Source organism: Eucalyptus grandis, chromosome 1 (genome assembly GCF_016545825.1).
Source record: "Eucalyptus grandis isolate ANBG69807.140 chromosome 1, ASM1654582v1, whole genome shotgun sequence".
NCBI classification, from domain to species: Eukaryota; Viridiplantae; Streptophyta; class Magnoliopsida; order Myrtales; family Myrtaceae; genus Eucalyptus; species Eucalyptus grandis.
The window spans coordinates 27,152,198-27,172,759 of record NC_052612.1 but is presented as its reverse complement, the minus strand read 5'-3'; the positions used below and the strand labels follow the sequence as shown (position 1 = coordinate 27,172,759).

General features: G+C 39.5%; 2 protein-coding genes across 2 annotated transcripts; one reads left to right on the top strand and one right to left on the bottom strand.

Moving 5' to 3' along the window:
- Positions 1–3,459: 3,459 nt before the first annotated feature.
- Positions 3,460–5,937, top strand: LOC104435758 (DNA-binding protein S1FA). Its single transcript, XM_010048455.3, has 2 exons — positions 3,460–3,634; positions 5,489–5,937. The coding sequence occupies exons 1-2, from the start codon at positions 3,587–3,589 to the stop codon at positions 5,693–5,695; spliced, it is 255 nt and encodes an 84-aa protein (XP_010046757.1). The 5' UTR covers positions 3,460–3,586; the 3' UTR covers positions 5,696–5,937.
- Positions 5,938–13,416: 7,479 nt separating this feature from the next.
- On the bottom strand, positions 13,417–18,040 carry LOC104435762 (cell number regulator 8). The gene is made up of 3 exons (XM_010048459.3): positions 17,631–18,040; positions 15,815–16,038; positions 13,417–13,814 (listed from the first exon to the last, which is right to left on the bottom strand). Exons 1-3 carry the CDS (start codon positions 17,944–17,946, stop codon positions 13,575–13,577), a joined length of 780 nt encoding a protein of 259 aa, XP_010046761.1. The 5' UTR covers positions 17,947–18,040; the 3' UTR covers positions 13,417–13,574.
- Between the last annotated feature and the right edge of the window lie 2,522 nt (positions 18,041–20,562).

Below are 20,562 nucleotides of genomic sequence, written 5' to 3'. Positions count from 1 at the left end.
GATTTGAATTCCTAATTTTTGCTATTCTTTTCCTTATCTTCTCCATATCTCATTATTCTACGTATACAAGGAAAATTCAAATAATCAGAAGGAAATCCAAATATTTTCTCATAAATATTACATTAATTGTTGCCTAAACTAGGTAAAATAACTCTATTTTTATAGAGTTATTAGGGGCTCTCAATATTTGAGCAGAAACTTTGCTAGAAACTTTGCGAGATAGGATGACAAAATCTCTAACATTATTATTTGAGTAATATCGCACTGGTACATACCCCAAAAGCAATGTGAGATTAAAGGGGACAAGAATAGTGAACGTTTCAATGTCTCCTATGGTTGGTGCGAACATTATGACTGCAATGTATCTTAGCCAAACACGACAAGAATATGTGGAAGAAAAATCTAAATTAAATAAGTATTTGGAAGAAGGATGTGAACGGTATAGCTCCACCTTTGATATCTTAAATCGGTGGAAAGTCAATTCTTCCAAATATCCTATCCCATCTTCCATTGCTAGATATATTTTGGCCGTGCCCATCTCCACTGTAGCATCAGAGTCTGCATTTAGCATGGGAGGTCAAGGACTTGATGTATTTCGTAGCTCTTTGACCCCAATGATGGTAGATGCTCTTATATGTACTCAAGATTGGCTACGATCCGCATCACTTTCACAGTCGATTGAGGAGGATTGAGAAGAATTTGAAAGTTTCGAGTCACGTGAGAAAAAAAGACCATGGAATATTTATATTTTTCAATATTACAATTGATACTTCAATTCTCATTTTCATTGTGAATTTAATATAGAGTTGTCATCTATGACCATGGACCTAAACTCAATAGCGATTTCTCTTAATGATTGACGAACTTAGAGTCTGGTGAAATATGTATATAAAATATGTGCGCTCGCTTATAATGCTCTATTTAAAAATAGTCTAAGCCGTCATCTGATTATCTTATTCTCACCACTCACTATCTTTGTCACACTTTACTATCCGGATTGATCTCCTCAATGGTGAGACGCGAAGTTCATCCAAGTTTGCTCTTCTTTTTTTTATTTTGTTTCTTGAATGATTAGTTCATCCAAGTTTACTGTAGAAGAGATAAGCGAAGAATCAAAGCTTTTTTTGAATCTGAGAAGATGCTTATAATTAGAATACAATCTGGTTGGAGAAAGGTGAGGCTATATTCTGTTGCTTCCTTTCCGCTTCTCTTTTATTGTTGATGATTTCCTTTCTCTCTCTTCTTCTTCTTCTTTTTTTTTTTTTTTTTTTTGTGAAGATAATATCATTGAGTCAAAATTATGTCATTCATGATCAAGTGGTCTTTCATTGCTAGTAGAATTCCAGGAAGGACAGCTGAGGAAATCGAGAAGTACTAGAATTCTAGATATTCAACAAGCCAATGAAAGTATGATGATTGTCTTACTTAGAGTGACATCAATGCTTGGCTCATAAAATTTTCTCTAAGATATGAAGATTTTTGTCAGTTTGGGATATGTACTTTAGACCTATTGAAGTTATGGGTCATTTCATATGATCTTTAGGAATGGAGTTTCTCCCTCTCTTTTTGTCGGTTAATTTTTGTTTGGTGCTCATGGTTAGGGTTAGGGGTGATCGGGTCCAGGGTGGGTAGGGTCTAGACTTAGACCCTGTTATAATCGGTTCCTCTTTTATGGACCCTATACCCGACCCTGTTTGTATTGAACCCCATACCCAATCCACTTTGTTTTTCCAATCTAGTTTTAGGGTCAATCTTGTTTCCACTGGAATCTATTTTACAATCTCTGATATCTTATACAACTTCGATTTTTATATTAATACGCGAGAAAATAACGTAATCCTCCTAATTTGTATTGAAACATTAAGCGCTTGTAATAAATAAATACATGAAATTTTTGACTAAACAAAAAATTAAGGATCCACAAGACTAATTATAATAAATAAAATCATAAAGCAAAGAATTAGCAACAAACATGGATCTAATATTAGTCTTATTCCCACAACTATTATATGAAGCTACTCATTTATGCAAGCATAACACGTCCTACAAAAGAGAAATTAGGCAAGCCAATCAATGTGATACACAAAAATTTGATGGCGATGAACACTGTCCATCTATCAGACGGTGCGAGAGGGAGCCGGTGAGGGAGGGAAGCAAGTGAGGAAGATGAATGACAAAAGAGGAGTGCCATGCGTGTTTAAGAGAGCCAAGAGGAAAAACATCGTGTGATTGCAGGAGTAAGAATAGAAATTTGGGGAAAAAAAGGGGTTTTGGACCTCTACTTACAAAACCGGTTTGGGAACCGGTTCCAAAATCAGTCCAAGAACCGGTTTCCGGGTGGGCAATCACTCGGAACCTGTTCCCAAACTAGTTTAAACCGGTTCCGAATTTTGGGAATTGGTTGCCGAACCGGTTTCAATGGGAACCGGTTCCTGACCCTATTTTCTGGGTGGGTCGGTGTAGGAACCGGATATACCCGGTTCGGTTGCACACCCTTAGTTAGGGTAAAGTCATTGGTTTTTTGGAAGTTCAATGTCTTGCAATCAATTTTGAATGGGCTCATATTTAATTATTGTTGGTATGCTTGCACAAATTTGAAAGCGCTTGCAAATTGCAATAATCATATGAAGATGTGAACCTTTTAGAAAAACGTGACATTGCAAGGCGTTAATTAAACTGAGGTTGGACAGATTTGAAAATTTATGATAAAAAAAGGAAGAATAAAAAATTCAAACTGAATCAAGCCAAACCGCCGAACCAGGGCTTGGGAAAATTACTCTTATAATATTCAACCAAAAAGAAAAAAAAGAAAACAAAAGCAAAACCCAAAATTGAAAATACGAATCAAACGGGGGCCTAAGGAAATTACTCTTATAATATACAACAGAAAAAAATAAATAGAAAAAAAAAAAAATGCAAAAATCGAAAATTGAAAGCTGAAATCGGTTCGGTTCGTATTCAATTCGGGTCTCATTTGGTTCGATTCGAAAGTTTTTCCTAACGGTTCGATTTGGTTCGGTTCGGTTGACACCCCTATAAGATCTTGCCCCACCCTCACTCATTTACAGTTTGCGGATGACTTAATTTTCTTCTTGGGTAGCAACCTAAGGGAAAGGGAGAATATGGCTAAGGTTCTGAATTGCTATTGCTATGTATCCGGGCAGGAGATAAATTTAAACAAATCTGGGCCGTTCTTCGGTAAATTTAAACTATAGGGATGTCCATTGTCCTTCTGGGATATCAAGCTGCAATATAAAAGTAGACTCTAGACTCTAATGACTCCTATCTAGATTCATTCGCACCCGAAAGGCCCAATCCAACCAAGCTATTTCAGGGGGAAGTTAGCAATGGGCCCATCTGTAATGGGCCGCATCGGATCGACGTGGGCCCAACCGGCCCACTTCCGCGAACGACAGGGTCGGGAGCTTGAGAACCAGAAGTCACGGCTTTGACCGCCCCACCTCCGGTCACGAGCGTTCAAATATCGTTCGCCTCTCTCTCTCCAGATCTCCTCCCGTTTCTCGAACCTTCCCATCCACACCGCGAAGCTCGATCTAGCCCGCGCGCCGCCGCCGCCGCCGCCGCCATGGCCGAGGATTTCGAGTTCGCCGATCAGGTCCCTCCGTCGTTCGATGTGCGTTCCCTCTCTCTCTCTCTCTCTCTCGTGCATCGGAAAATCGGGAGTTTCCGAGGTTCCGGTCGGCGGAATCCGGCAGATCTGTGCTGTTCTAGTTTAAATGTCTCGCCTTTCGAGTCGTATGTGTGCTTGTGTGTGGGGAATTGGGGTTGCCTTCTGTGTTTTCGTCTTCTCTTTGCGAGGCGCTGGTTTGGGTTTCGATGCATGCCTTTGATCTGGATCGATCGGAGGAATCCGGTTGCGAAACGCTCGCGGTAGCTTGGGGAGTAGGGGTTTTCCGTTGGGCTTGAACTTGTGGATGGGAGTCCCGATTTTGGTTTTGGAGCGTCCGTTTGTCTCTTCTCGAGGAGACGAGTGAGTAGAGCGAATGAACCCCTTTTATCGGGAAGAGGGAAAGAGCCCATGCAGCTGTTTATGTCGGGCAATATAGTTTGAAAGATCGGCAATGCTATTCGTGATCTAATCAATTTACCGAGCGATGTTCCGTTCAGGTCGAATTTTCGAACTTGCATTCCTGTCTGAACATTGAACTCCATCGCCCTTCATTTTGCTTTGGTTCTTCCACGAAATTGTTAATGTTTGTCCTTGAAGATGATATCTGATGGGCATGCAATGGAAGTTTGTTCTTAATTTGAAAGATTGATTCTCTCTCTCTCTCTCTCTCTCGACTTAGCGTTCTTAATGGAACTAGTGAAATGCTATGAGGTTGGACTAGTTTCGTGACCCCAGAGACACAGAGGGAGATGGATGAGAAATTAGACACATGAATGTTGCATACAGACGGAGGCTGCAGACTTGGGGTTTTATTTTACTTTGGGGCCCTTTTTCTTTGAGAGGTGGAATTGGAAAGTGTGTTCGGCATGGATGACTGAGGAACTATCTCGTAGAACGAGATATTAAAATCATAATGCCTTTGATTTGTTTGCAGATGATCTTTTTGATGTACTGGGATTCTTTTAGCTGCCAACTTTTTCTTATTCTTCTTCTCTAGGCAATGTCCAAGTCAAGATGTGCTCTTGATGCAAAAGCTTTTGTCAGTAGCTTAATTTTGAAATCTGCAAAGACTGGCAGTTGCTTTTGCCTCTTTTTTCCTCTTCAAAGGAAAAAGTATTTTAAAGTTGCTTGACCACCAATAAGGCTAATGTGGTGAATTTTTGTGATGAATATTCTTTGTTCTAATATCATTACTATGATTCCAAAACTCAAAGTCAGTCCCTTTCATGGGTTGGATCTCTTAAGACCTTTCTCAAGAAAAAGGGAGTCTCACAAATGGGCCACCTAGCTGGCATGAATTGATAATAGTTAATCAATTCTTAGCCTTGTGCTTCTTATCTTTTGATGATCTTCTGGATTGTGTGATTGTTGGTGGCTCAGTGACTGTCATGGGTTGGATCCAAGACCTTGCCCAAAATAAATGAAGCCCTTGATGTTTGCAATAGCCAATTAGCTGGCAATCTTTGGATGATTGAAGCTCAGTCACCTTTGCATTACTTTATACTATTAAATTGATACTGAGCTATATGCTTCTTTCCTTTTGATGAGCCTCTCAGATGTATGCGTGTTCTTGGCGAGTCTGGGAGAAAGAGACTTTCCATTTTTTTTTATATAATTGAGTTGAAGCAACTCTACCTACCTGATGTAATTGATTGTTTTCATACTTCCAAACAGAGGATTTGCAGGAATCACTTTTTGGCATAGCTACAAATGCCTATATAAATGTCATTATGCTCATTTTAAGATACAAATTTGGTACTCATGTTAAAAGGAACCAGAGAATGCTATGAATGAGTGGTAGTTATTCTATCTCTTCTAATCTAGTGATATGGAGATAACTTAAACTATGTTGTGTAGGGAAAGGCTGCAGATGCTGGAGGGTTCAATCCGGGATTGATTGTGCTGCTGCTGGTAGCCGGGCTTCTTTTGATATTTCTTGTGGGGAACTATGTACTTTACGTGTACGCGCAAAAGACCCTTCCTCCTAAGAAAAAGAAGCCAGTCTCTAAAAAGAAGATGAAGAGGGAAAAACTGAAGCAAGGGGTTTCTGCACCAGGAGAGTAGAGCTTATGCTTCCTATTTAACGGCTCAATGTCCTTAGACTCCAGAATTTTTCCTTTATCTGGCATTTAAGACACTATTGGATTGTCTTAAAGATTGCTTTACCGAGTTCGTGTTGGATGCAGCTGGTAAAATAAGTTGCTGAAATGTTGTTTAGAATTAATTAAGGAATGTTACTTAGATATCATATACGTCTTTACAGCAGCTATAGACACAGCCACTAAAATCACCAGTTTTGGCGGTTCCATCACTCTGCTTGCTAACCTGCATTATTACATCATATCTGAACTTGGCTAGCCATTGTTTTGGGGAGAGGGAGTCCTTTCCCTGGTGGGGTTCATTTCGCTGAGAGATGATTCTAGTGCGAGTAGAATGAACATGCAAAGCTTAAAACTAGGGGAGGTGCGCTGGTGATCCCCCCACCTTCGGTAGGAATGAGAGATTTTATCTTCCATGAACAGCAACTCGTGGCTTTGTAATATCTTAATGTTGTCGAGGTGGTAGAATGTCACAATTATTGTTAGTTGGATGACCGTCGGACATTTCAATATCAACCTTGTAGGGAAGGGGAGGTGTTGTGACTTGTGATCTATGGGTTCCTTCTTTTCTTTTTAACAAGTGAACTTCTCGGAGCAAGAACGTTAGCCCTAATTGAGAGGATGTCACGGCTTTCAAAACTCGCCTTTGATTGCTATGAGGGGGAGGATGTCACATTGTATGTGTTGCATTGCAAGCCCCATGTACATAACTCAATCAAAGTCCTAAAATTTTCAATTGGTTTAATTAAGTCACAAAATTTAAGAAAAGTGCGATTGAGGGTGACGCATTTTAATTGGTTCCATTAAGTTTTTACATCACCACCATCCGTGTCCTTTTTTCGTTCTCTTCCGTGTTCGGGAAGGATGGTTACTTAGGGCGCGTTTGGTAACGTTTCTGTTTAAAAATTGTTCCAGGGAACGAAAATAGAAAAAAGTGTTTACGTTCACGGGAACAATTTCGAACAAAAAACGCGTTTGGTAAACTTGTTCTAGGGAACAAAAATAAATAGAAACATGTTTGGTAAATTTGGATAATTTTTTTTATTTCTTTTATTTTTCTATTTTTTTTTTCTTATTTTTCCTTTTTTCTTTTTTCTTTTTCATTTTTTTCTTCTTTTGGCCGGTTCTTGGCGAGGCCGAGGCTCGCCCGGCGGGCGGCGAGGCGGCCTCGCCGGGCCACCGCCCGGCGGCAGCCGACTCGCCCAGTCCGGCGAGGCCGAGGCTCGCCGCCGGCCGGGCGAGCTCGGCCTCGCCGGATCTGGGTGGTCGAGCTCGCCCGGCCGGCGCGAGGTCGGCCTCGCCTTGATCCGGCGAGGCCGAGCTCGCCCGGCGGCGGGCGGGCGCGGCCTCACCGGGCCACCGCCCGGGCCGAGGCTCGCGGCCCGGGCGAGCTCGGCCTCGCCGGATCTGGGCGAGATCGAGCTCGCCCGGGCGGGCGAGGTCGGCCTCGCCATGGTCAGGCGAGCTCGAGCTTGCCCGATCCGTGAGGCCGACCTCGCCCGGCCGGCGAGCCTCGGCCTCGGCCATGTGGCGGGCGAGCCGCCGGCCCTCGTCGGCGGTCGCCGGCCATGGCCGAGGCCGACGGCCGGCCAAAAGAAAAAGAACAAGAAAATAAGAGAAAAAAAGAAAAAGAAAAAAGTATTTCTCAAAAGTGTTTGAAACAAGAAACACAAAATTTGTGTTTTCTTGTTTCTGTTTCTTTTTGTTCTGAACAAAGAACAAAAAGGAACAGAAACGCACCCAAACGCGTTTTACATTCTTTTTTGTTCCCAAACAAAAAAACAGAAAAAGTGTTTAAAAACAAAAAAAAAAAAAAAGAATACAAACAAACGCAGCCTTAAAGGTCCTTTGTTCTTCTGGCGCAAGGACCCAGCCCAGTGAAGGTGGGATTTTTATGTCGCAGTACAGTTCCTCTTCTCCTTAATCTATCTTATAAGCCAACGCCGTCTTAGAAATAGTCGATCCCTGTATAAGGTGTATTGACTAGGAGCGAGCACTGAATTTGGACCGAACCAACAGATTTCCTAAATTTGGAAGTGGTGAAATCGGTTCAGTGTTCGGTTCCAGATGTGGACTCAACCTCGTTGACCCTTTTTTTCTTTTTTCTTTTTTAAATTCTTATCATTAAAAAAATATTTCTTAAAAGTTGAGTCAAAACTGAAAGAAGGGAGAAAACCCTAATAGCCTATCCGTGGAAGATCTTCAGTGAAATTCCTAGTAGCCTGACTGCCGGAGTCTCTTCGCTTGACGCCCCCCTCTTGCCTGAGCGTGGAAATGTTGAACGCGATCAAGGAACAGGCGGATTTGGTGGTCAACCTCCCTTGGGACAGCATCGTTTTCTTCTTCTGAGACTAAGGTGATGGAGAAGATGAACGGCGTGTTCCTTGTAACGCGCATGGAGATCAATGAGCAATCGACGCCTTTTGACTCCGCAGACGACCAATTAGAGGATGCGCATCTTCTCCCTTAATTGCAAATGAAAGTGACTTACCGCAAAGAACCAAAATTAAAACTCATTTATTTATAGTAAATAGTTATATAAGATTAACGATAAAAGAGATATCATAGGCGTGCTAGATATCTTTAGGCATCTTATCTTTCCGCATGCTTTTTTTCTTTTTCTTTTTCTTTTTTATTCTCTTATACTCTAATTCTTAGCTTACTCTCAAACTTATACCTTGCTTCTTTACAGAGTGTGAGAACTTTGATTCCCCACCTTCTCAATGAGGGTTGGGAGTGGAGATGTTTAGTTTCAAATGTAGGATTTGACTTTTCATAAACTTGGCCAAGGGATATGTTTGGATGCTTCTGTTAGTCCCACGAAGATTAAGAAGGAAAGTAGCATGTCATACATCTTTCTTCCTAGTTCTTTTCAAATAAAATTATTATACCATTTACAAAAGAAGAGAAATAATTGTGATTGTGCTTTGGCTTGGTCCAACCTACCTCGAAATCAATTATCCTTAGTATTGATTCATAGAATCAGCTGAAGGTTATGAAGGTTTTTTTATTTTTTATTTTAAATATTGATATTTGTAAATCATATTATATAATATTGTTCTAGTGTTTCATATTTGTCTACTAAAATAATAGAGTACCCAACTACTTCATTGAGTTGAGATTCAAATGAAATGACCCATTTCAAACCCATCCAACTTCTATCATTATCTCAGATGTTGCTTCTCTATCGTTATAGATGTGCATAGTGATTGTGTCCAACTCATGGGGAGTTCTATAAAAAAAGTTTCAAAATTTAGTTGAGCTGTCCAAGCTTATTATTCCTCAATTATTCTAGAATAATCTAAGGAATATTAAAATCCGTCTATTAATTTTTTTTTACTTAGTACTATGCCTAGTTCTGTTGGGTGCTAAATTGAATACACTTAACTCAAATAATCACTTTATGCGTGTACAATTATATAATGAATCAATGTGATGGACGAATCTTAATATCTTTAACATTGCTCAATTCTTAAAAATTTCCACGTGGTTCATTGAAGTAAATAATTGATTGAATGATAACAACATAAGAATTTGTTGCACCCCTCCCAAAAGTTCGAAATATTTATACCCTCTCCTGTTGCTATTTATCCTCCTGGCAATCTAAATGGTGAACTGTCACTAAAAAAGAGAGACTTGCTCACACTACTCTTAGACTAGGTTATGCCATATAAAGAATCTCACTCATGATTGATCTTCGTAAAATTAAACTAAAAGAGTTAAATATTACGTAGAGATTGCAATCAAGTTTCAATCTTGTTAACTGGTGCAATCCGAAACAAACATAATCGAAGCCCAATACCATTCAACCAGCATAGTCATATTTTTAACAGTCTCAAACCTATGTCGAAAAGTACAATTTGACACTTACCGCCAAGGCATTTTTTTACATGTCCTGATCTAATTCATTTGAAAGGACTTGATTGTATTAAAAGAAACGTCCATTCATTTGAAAGGACTTGATTGTATTAAAAGAAACGTCCATGGCTCAATTGCATTTCGTGATGGAATTTAGAACTTTCAATGAACTTTTTCGTTTGTCTTCAAAGTCGTCACGTCATTTATGGGCAGTCCAACATACACAGCAGTAAGCAAGCACAGCTAAAAATTTCCTCCTTGATTTCCACCAAGAGAGAAGCAGAGCACAAGGAATAACCTTAACTGTGGAACCATATAGGCCGCGTTTGGTTGTATTCTTTTTTTTTTGTTTTTAAACAATTTTTCTGTTTTTTTGTTCTTTTGTTCCCAGGAATTCTCGTTTCTGGAACACAAATCAGAAACAAAAACGGAACAAAATTGTGTTCCTTTTTCATTTCTTGGATAGTGCTCGAACAGATCCTCCTCTCCCCCCGCGACGAGCTTCCTCCTGCGACTGCGCGACGAGCGGCGAGCGGCGAGCTTCGCCGGCGACTGCGACGAGCTTCTCCTCCGGCGACCTGCGACGAGCGACGCAGCGCCTCCTCCGCGAGCGAGAGAATTCCATCGTCTTCTCCGCGCCAGCGCCGCCTCGTCTCGACAAATGCTGCTCCTTCACCCAAAACGTCGTCACCTCTCCTCCTTCACGATTGTCTTCACTTCGGCGAGAGCTCGAGTGTTAGGGCTCGCTCGAGCCGCTTGCCCGAGATCTGCGAGCCGCTTGCTCGAGCGAGTCTCGCAGATCTGGGCGAGCGTTGCTGCCCGAGATCCGCGACAGCGGCTCGTCACGCTCGCTCGAGATCCGGGCGAAGAAGCGCGACCGTCGCTGCTGCTCGGGCTCGGCTCGAGGAAGCCCAGAGCACGGCGCGTCGCGTCTTTGCTGAGCTTGGGTTTCGGCTCGAGCGAAAGCGGAAGGGCGACCGATCACCGCTGCCTCCAAGCCGGCTCGAGCGCAGAGCAGCGAGCGTCGCTGCTGCTCGGGCTCTCGGCTCGGGCTCGGCTCAGCGAAGCGAGCAAATGAGCGTCGCTGCTGCTCGGGCTCGGCTCAGCGCGAGCCCGAGCGGCCGTCGGCTGCTGCTCGGGCTCGGCTCGAGCAGCGGCGAGCGAGCGTCGCTGCTGCTCAGGCTCGGCTCGGCGAGCAGCGAGCGTTGCTGCTGCTAGGGCTCAGCTCGGGCTCGACTCGAGCGAGCAGGGCAACGAGCGTCGCTGCTGCTCAGGCTCGGCTCGAGCGAGCAGGGCAGCGACGCTTGCTGCCTCGCTGCTGCTCAGGCTCCAGCGAGCAAGTTCGAGCGAGTTCGGTTTGACCGTGAGTCGGTATGTGGGGTTTGCAGCGGCCGTGTTGAAGGGTGGTTGGGCGGGCAAAGGTTGGATCTTTCGGTTTCTTCCCCCGAGCACTTAAGCACTTATAATTTTTCTCAATCTGGCAAGAAATAATTATTAAATCTCGCTCTCAAATCTCAATTTCGGAACTCTTCTCTCCGTCCATCACTACAATACCAAAATAGTTCACCGCCGATTCATCACGTGCGAGAGAGAGCGCGAGAGATACATTCATGGAATAAATATACAAGGCAAGATCACGAGAGAGCACGGAGCTGTCATTTAACCGTCACTAGTTGCTCTCTTCAAATCTGACCAAACCCTTCTCTTGCTCTGCTTTGCCATGTATGAGCAGAGCATATTCATCCCGGTTCATTCTCTTTCGGGTCTTCCAAGAACTGACCATTGGGCTCTCAATATAGAGGTAAATACTCTTTCTTTGTGCTTGTGTTGATTGGTTTTCCTTGGTTTCTTCATTCGTCTATCAAGGGATGTTTATCAATTGATTGGTTACGCAGTCTATGCATTTACTTGTTTTTGAAATGACAAAACTAGCGGTTCACTAAGAAGAAGGAGGAATATTCCAACGTATACATGAATATGATGTATTGATGGGTGTTGTTAGATCTGGCCTTTGCTGGCGTTCCTCGACACCATGACGAGTTGCTGTTCTGTTGATCTTTGTCCCACGATCCTGTTGTCCCGCGATCTTGTTGTTCTATGGCAAATATCTCCTGTTGTTCTCAATTTGCGTTTTGTCCCCGTATTGCTTGGATTTGGTCTAATATTAGTATTTTCTGTGTGTCTCTATGAACCCTTGCGACTCAGCCACATTTTGATCCAATTGGAAGTCGAGGAAGAAAAAGGAAAAATGGGTGTTAAAAGTGAGAAAGACAAATGGAAGAAGATGACGCCCGAAGAAGAGAACGTGTAGAGGGGTAGACTAAAGGGGAGGAGAAAAATAAAAGTGAAAGAATAGAAAAGAACAGAAAAAAAAAAAAAAAAAGGCACGTGGGAAGAACAACGTTGTCGACTTGTTCATTTAGTACATTCTTTGTGAATCTATAAGAACAGCGTTGTTCGACTTTTTTTGTAGGAATGTTGGGGATTATACATTATGCGAGATCCTTGATATCTTATGACTATAATGCTTCGATTTTTCTCTTTAAGTTATGGATTTGCAGAGAATGGAGGGTGTTGTTTCGTTGTTGCCTTATTGCTTGTCTTGAATTTTTCTTTACTTAAGGTACATCCTCAATTGGTTGATTCATTCTCAGGTGAACACTGATGCTTTGAGAACTTCGGTGGATCCATCCAAAGTTCCGCCTTGCCGGTGCCAATCCACGAAGACATATTATTTTTCCCTTGCTCTGTTCGGAATATCCATGCGGACCTACAGAATTGGAGGTTGCAGATGATACATTGCATGATTCACCTGGAATAAACATGCTTAGGACAAGGATTGCAAATAAAATGGCGAGGGATCATAATATGCCTGAAATTTCATGACTTTGTGTTTCCGGCTTTTGTAATTTTGTTTTTAAGTATTCACTTATCAAATCCAATGTGATGAAGTTGAACAATGAACTATATTACTTCATTATTATGATGTTATGTATGAAATGGTTTACGTAGAGATCTATGAAGTATTCTTCTTTCAAGTAGCTCTTATGGTGGGATTTTTACTTATGAAATTTTGTTCCAAGTATGCACATGATCATGTTCAAAATGTTTGTCTTCACCAACCATGAACAAAATTACATTGATGAGCATTTCATTAGAGTGATAATGCAATACCAAGTTTACACTTTATTGAAAAAAAAAAAGGCACGTGAGAACAATTTGGAACAAAGTTTATTTATAAAATTTTCTTCAGAGTATGCACTTATAACTATGTTCATAATGTTTGACTTTACTCACCATGAACAAAATTAAATTGATGAACATTTTATGATAATGAGAATTCAAAGTCAAGTTTACACTTTATTTTAAAAAAAAAACAAATGGGAAAATTTTGGTACGAACTTAAAATATTTATTCCGACTAAGCAAATATGATCAAGTTTAGAATGTTTGTTTTCACTTAATATGAACAAAATTAAATTGATAAGCATTTCATGATAATGATAATTCAATACCAAGTTCACATTTTATAAAAAAAAAAAAAAAACAATTGGAAAAAAATTGGAACAGAAATTTTGTACATAACCAAACGTGTTTCGTTCTTTTTCTATTCCCGAAACAGAATTTTTACTAGTTACCAAACGTGTTTCTTTCTTTTCTATTCCGAAACAGAAATTTTATACGATTCTGCAAACGCGTTTTTTGTTCAGAAATTGTTAGGAACAGAACCACTTTTTTCTATTTCTGTTTCCTGGAACAATTTTTAAACAGAAACGTTACCAAACGCGCTCATACTAGTTAAGAGATATTTCTGTATAAAAACAAGACATCATAAACAGAGCTTTTATTTATAGCTGGTTAAAACCAAGCACCAAATTTCATCACCATTTCTTTAGTACAATACAAAGTCTGGTAAGTCCACAACCAGAGAAATCACACGTACGGTTTGCACATATACAGGCTGGTTTTCATATAGATGTAGAACGCTCAAGCCCTGCGAGCCATAGTCTGCTCGCCTGGGGGGATCATCACCAAGACTGGATGTGCATTGAATCCAGGATGAGGTACCCTACGGCGGAGCTCACGTCCTTCCTGGCAGAGAGCGCAGGCATGGCATAAGACGTGAGTTAGCACGTCGCACCCAGTTTCGCACCGCTCTAGTTGCACCTCGTCCTCCACACAACTTCCACAGCATCCACATGACCTGTGCAGTGCCTCACAGCTACCCTATTTAGGCAGCAAAGCCGACGAAGCAAATAGTCAGTCATCGCTTTATTCTGTACAGTTCACTATAAGACAAGGAAGAGCTCAAGTAAACCAATCTCCTATGTCTAGACCCAAAAAAGCCACATTCAAAGGTTAATTCTATTTCTGCATTACAAGGCGGTCTGCTCTTGCAACCTCAACCTCAAGCCACTCATATTTGTAAATCGGTCGTGATTCCTTGAACATATCCTGATTACTCAGAAGAAAATGCTGTCTCAGAGGTGCCAAAGTTTTTTAAATTCAAAGCTGGTCTTGTAAATGATAAGATTTATATAACTAACAAAGTTCATTTAAGTTTTTAATATGCGCTGTGCTGAACTTTACCCTTTTGTACTACTCCTTTAAATTTTTTCCTTTTCATTTTTGTCCTTTAATTATATAAATAAGGAAAAAATGTTGTATACTCATAGCACTTTTTCATATTTAGATCTTAACATTCTGGTTTGGGCAGTTAATGATTTTTTTCCAAATTATAATCCACGTTGAAGATAAAACTAAGTTCATTTCACTATATTGGATTCAATTATTCTTATTATTGCTAGAAAATTAAGTGAAGAAAACAAACCAAGAGTATAATAGTAAATGAGGGAAAAATATCATGAGGCAATAAAAATTATAAGCATAACTGGTTGCAAGACACAAATAATGTTGTTTAATGAAAATGATGTCATCAGTATGCATAACCTAACAATGTTTAACAAGATGTTTAAACAAACAAAAAGCAAGTTCAATGATTTTATTGTTTATCAATTGAAACATACTTAGATGTAAGCAAACATCCTAAGTTGCTGCCTAGGAGTTCTTCAAGGAAAATGGTTCTTCTTTCAGAAAGTCAATGTAACCTCCAATTGAGTGTCTTGTGACATTTTAGAAATAGATACAGTTGACCAAGTGAAAGCTGATTTTCAGGGAATCCCTCAGGCGTTTTTTCACAATTTTTGTTGTCACAGCTCTTCAAAATCAAAAGTTTCCTTCAACTGTTACATGCAAATTTACTTGAGGATATTAATTTTTACTGTTGGAGATTTAAACTCACAACTTATTCCTACAAATAAATCTATTCTATTAAACACTACAAAGATTTAATTTTGTTCCCCAAAATGACTATTCTAGTCATATTTACAGGACAACAATCATAAATAGTAAGGCAAGAAAGTTCAAGCAAAAATTTTAAGAAGAAAGTAACTATTGGTCATGAAGGGGGAAATGGGCTTAACTGGAACCAGCATTTGCCCATCCCAAGTGGGATACATGGGGGATAAACAATTTGTTGGACAAGGATCACCACCAATTGCATAATTCACTCACAATTGCAAGGTACAGAGAGAGGCGTACAGATCCTCATGATGACTATAATTTCTATTGATGTTTATATTCGCAGATCCTCCCTTAATATACTTACTGGCTGCTATGGTATAAAAAGGATGGAAAAATAAGTCTTCTTTCCGATGGGGTTGAAAGTGATAGATTGGGCCAAATATCGAATGCATTTACACACGCAAGGGGTGGACAGAAGGCATGGATGAGGCACAGTGAGGGCCTCGGCCCTGCCCACCCGTTGCTAATCCTAAGAGACATAGCAGGATCAATTGTAATTTCACAAATCACGGGCACCCATCAGACTAATCTGTTAAGATTGACTACAACCAAACATGAAGTGACATGTCAATTCACATCATAACCTAGAGATTTCCTAATTCAACTAACTACAATATGAGGACCTCGTGAATCTAACATTACTTCTGCTGTTAAAAAAGGAGAAAAAAAAAAGCATCAATTGTACATCTTTCCTTGGAGAAAAGAAATGAGACGTTGGCCCAATTGCCTTTCGAAAGGGCAGAAGGTATCCCAGTAGCTTCACCAGAATGTGTGATTAGTGATTTACTCAGTCAACAAACTTATCTCATGGTATTGGGAGAAAAAATGCCAGTGAAGAATGGACAGGTGAAAAAATTACTTGCCTCTAGATTATACTTGCGACGAATAGCCGTGCGGCTAAGAAATGAAAACATGGGCGCAAGGCAGTTGACACCATAGAAGGACTTTCCAATCAGAAAAAGGCCAGCATAAGACAAGCAGTGGGTCGCAAAAGTTCCGGTAGTGTTTCCGAGTCTCTCAACATCACTTCCAAGTCTCTCAACATTACTTCCATAAAGCACACAAGGAGCAACGCTTCCAAGGAGACCTAGTCATGTCATGATAGAGAAAATATGATAAAAAGGATCCATGATATCAAAAGCATATAGAAAAGGAATACAAGCAGAACGACCTCTGATTTAACCAAAAATAAACTAATGTTGATAACAATATCTAAATGCTTAACACAGTTAGCCTGAGTAATCCCTTGCTAACATATATTCGACTGGATAAACGCCCTTTATGCCTTCTCTGAAAGTAATTACTATTTTTGATCTAGAATCAGCAAACATAGTACATTCAATAGCATTTCCAGCAAGCATAGTTCCCAACACTTAAAAACTGAAAATTTCAAAACTACCACAATAAATTTTGATCTCTTCCAAAATGATAGTAATTATTTTTTCCCTTCCACTTTAGTTTTTCTAAAGTCAAACGAAATCTTTCACAACAAGATTATGATTTCAGAAGTTCAGAACGACCTCCATAAAAACACAAACTAAAAGCTCATCCAGAAAAGGGAAAAAAAAATTAGTAAAACTCTCTCATCTATAGCTTGTACATGACCTACAATGCCTCATGTCCCTTAGTAGGTAATTAAATCAACAAAAACAATTCACATGCAAAGGCAAGGAATTATAGCGCAGACATGGGTTGTGTCGTGGTTGCAGAGTGGTTGTTGTGGAAGTGGGTGTGACAGAGATTATGTAAAGGATTGTAGTCATTGTGGCCTGAATATTGTGATGCTTGCACATCATGTTTGAAAAATTAGAGATTGATTGTTTTATTAAAAAATTGCAAAATTCTAACTATATAATATACACATACATTCTTCATAGATAAATTACACACCAATATAAATTCTACTAGAATCAGTCCCCACAGTTCTCTCTCCTCTCTCTCTTTTGTTGTTCCCGATGGAGAGAACACAGCTAAGAAAACAGAGATGAACAGGGATCCCATTGATCAGACCAAAACCCACAAATCTTTCGAGAGCAGACGAAGACCGATCAAGATCCAAAACCCACAAATATTTCATGATTTTCACTTTGATAGGCATATCAAGAGAAGCTAGACCTAATTTGAAGAATACACCAGATCTAAGAATCTTGAGTCTTTGAGAGCTCCGCACACTTGTTTTTTCTTCAATCTTAAGTTTGTTTGAGCAAGGCTGGCCACTATCCAAAGTGAAATGCCAATGGATTGTCTCCATATTCTATAATGGGCGCTACGACACTTACAGGCTGTTACGACACCGTCACATAATGGCCCTAGAGGCTACTGTGGTGGATCAAATTAGCACAGCGACCGCGGTGGGCAATGGATGTGGTGGCTTGCCGATACTGTTACTCAACAGCCCTTACGAGTTAGGACCGCTTTTTTTATTACTAGCCAAGGACCTCCCAGTTAACAAAGCCAATTCGATTCGCTAATTCGATCCAATTTCGCAACAACTCACACCACCTAGACAAGAAATCCCCGCTGCCAAAGCTAATATCTCAGAAAGCACAACTGATCAAAACCACCAAACCAACAATTCAATCACCCAATTCATCCGCAGACACCGCAAAATCCACCGCCCAAACGCAGCGATCACAGAAAAGAGAAAAAACCCTAATCCAGGAATCGAGAGAGACTCACAAACTTCGAGATCGCTGCTGCAGAACTCGTCGTTGCGGCCGAGGCAAGCGAAGAGGCCGGAGTTCCACCGCGCCCGCTCCACCGGTTCCCCCACCACGCTGCCGTGAGCCAGCGGCAGGCCATCGGCGGTCCACCCGCACCCGCCGCCGCATCCGCCGGCGACCTTGTCGGCGACCTGGCCGGGCTTCTTGGCGTGATCGGCGAACTTGTCGGGGACCTGGGCGGGTTTCGCCGCCTCGTCGGCGACCTTCCGGTCCAGGAGAGGGCTGGATTCCTCGTCGGAAGCGGGGCAGGTCTTCTCGCCGGCGTTCGCCATTTTCAGGGAGGGAAAGGATTATCGATAGAGAGAGAGAGAGAATATGGCTTGTGTCGGAACGGGAGGACCGGAAGATAGGTTAAGAAGTCGTTTTTTTTTTTTGGTCTTTTTTTTACCTTGTTTTTCGAGCAAACCGCGTGATGTTTTTCTACACGGGAGACCATTATTATCATTGACCAAAAGTCAGTCCAGATCGACGCGGAGTCCGTGGAGTACCCGTCGCAAATTCCTAAATTTCCATATGGAAAAATTGACACCGGCGGGCTCATAACCCATGACTTTTCAATTTATTTTATGTGATTTTCAAATTTATGATATACACTCAAACTAGTTCTTCGAGTAAATGAAAATATTTAATATCGCCTTTCATGACTTTTAAATATCTATAAAAAATTCGGACATCACATTGAATAAATTAAAAATTCGAGGGTTATATCAAACAAATTAAAAATTTAGAGACCACATTGTATATATGGCTAAGGTTTAGAGATCATTTGTGTTATTATCTATTTTCATTTTCTTGTTGGCTTTTTATCTTCTATTTTCCATCTCGCATAAAAAAAAAGCACATGATTTTTAAGGGATGAATTTGTACTTTTAATTTATAATTTTTTGGGTGTAAATCTCTATTTTATCTTTGATTCATGTGAATAATGAAGAAAAATGAAAATCAAGCTAATAAAAATTGTTAAAAAATTGATGAAAATATTGCTAAAATTGCTAAGACATTTTAAGAGAAAAAACAATTAAATAAAATAAAAAAAGGTTTCAATAACAAAAGATGAAATGATAGCGATGGTTAATTAGTAAAAACTGATTGGTCATAAAAAAAATTAAAAGAAAATCACCTGCAATGGTTAATCATTTTGATGACATGTATCCCTATTATAATATTATATAATACTATTGCTAATCAATCTTATTTCTTAATAATTAACCATTTGAATATACATAATGAGTAACCCACTTTTTGTAATTTGACCTTTTTATTATTGGGATATTTTTCTATTTTATTTAATCTGTGTTTATTCTTCTTCTTAAAATATCTTATTTAGTTTAAATTAGTGGCTATATTTATTAAATTTTAACATTATTATAATTATTTTTAATGTAATTATCAATACTATTTTTTTCTATTATAGTATTTTTGCGCATTTTCTATATTTTCATTTTTACAACAATTTAGGAAAAGAAAAAAGATTTCCTTAATTTATCAGAGTTTAGAGGGTATTGTGTAAAAGTTAAAAGTTTGAAGGCAAATTCCAAATTTTAGTGGGATGGGCTGTAATTTTAGATAATCCTTCTTCTTCATTCTCACAAAAATATTAAGTTTCAGTATGTTGTCCCTTCAATTTTCATTCTTTCCATTTTTATTATTTCCCAAACATAACCTAAACAAGAATATCATATAACTCTACACTTTTGTATACCTTTCAAATTGCCTAAAAAATATCTAGGGTCAATACTTCTGTCTATTGAGTTTTCAATTGATTTATGTTGATATAAGTACTCAAAATGTATATTAGAATACCACACCACAATATATGTCTTTTCTTCTTATCATAATGTTGACTTTGCGAACTGAAGTATGCATGATGGCATCTGTGACAAAAATCAGACACGTAAATATTAACTAGGGTTTTCAGAGTAGGATAAACCGAAAATCTTCGAGGGGCATTCCCCTTAGGTAAGGTTATCTTCTTTCCACAAGTGTCGACAACAAATGAGAAAAGATTAAGCAATATAATAATAATAATAACAACAAAGACAATGATAATAATAATAATAATAATAATAATAATAATAATAATAATAATAATAATAATAATAATAATAATGACGACGACAGCAACTCATCCCACATAAAATACCCTAAAAACCTCAAAACAAAATTTTTCGTCTCTTTCTCTACAAAGAATTACTCAATGCTTATAGTACCTCTCCTTCTCTAGATGATCTCACTTAGTCTAATCAATCCCAAATGGTGGAGTACAAGGGAAGGAGAGCCAAAATGAACTCTTAGTTCCTTTTTCGGTAAATCAAAGCGATGTTTTTTTATTTGATGGGCGAAGTCAGGCCCGTCCACCCATGTTGGGCTAAACCTGGCCCATAAAGTAAGAGCTCATGAGAGAGTAAGAGCGGTTATTTTTTCAGTAAAAATTAATTGCTATATATGTAAGAAAAAGGAAAAAGGGTTACGTTAAGAATTGAATAGAACGAAATAGTATATTCTTCTTCTCCCTCTTGAGACAACAATAAACTCTCTCAAAGAATGGAATTACAAGAGTTTTGATCAATTCCTTTGAGACTGTAGTAAGTACTTAATCTAAGGCAAATAAGGTATGTTTATTTTCGTGATATGCCTTTTGATTGGTGTTATATGGTACCCGAGCACATTTCCGCGTTTGTTTTTGGTATTCGTTCATCTGAGTACCTATTCATTTTTCAAGAATCCGTTTCCAATATGGGTATCAAAGCAATATTATTAATGTTTCCCGATCATTGTTGATGTTTATAATTTGTTTTTGGCCAAAAATTCGAGAAACCTCACCGTCGGACACTTGGGGACGGAAATCTCAACACCCATCTACTGTTTGCCCTCCTTTTTTATTTTTT

Coding starts and splice junctions, on each gene's coding strand:
- LOC104435762 (XM_010048459.3), bottom strand. CDS start 17,946: ATGGCGAACGCCGGCGAGAAGACCTGCCCCGCTTCCGACGAGGAATCC. Junction 16,039..17,630: donor CAGCAGCGATCTCGAAGTTT/GTGAGTCTCTCT, acceptor TGACATGACTAG/GTCTCCTTGGAAGCGTTGCT. Junction 13,815..15,814: donor GTCGCAAGTATAATCTAGAG/GCAAGTAATTTT, acceptor CTGCCTAAATAG/GGTAGCTGTGAGGCACTGCA.
- LOC104435758 (XM_010048455.3), top strand. CDS start 3,587: ATGGCCGAGGATTTCGAGTTCGCCGATCAGGTCCCTCCGTCGTTCGAT. Junction 3,635..5,488: donor AGGTCCCTCCGTCGTTCGAT/GTGCGTTCCCTC, acceptor TATGTTGTGTAG/GGAAAGGCTGCAGATGCTGG.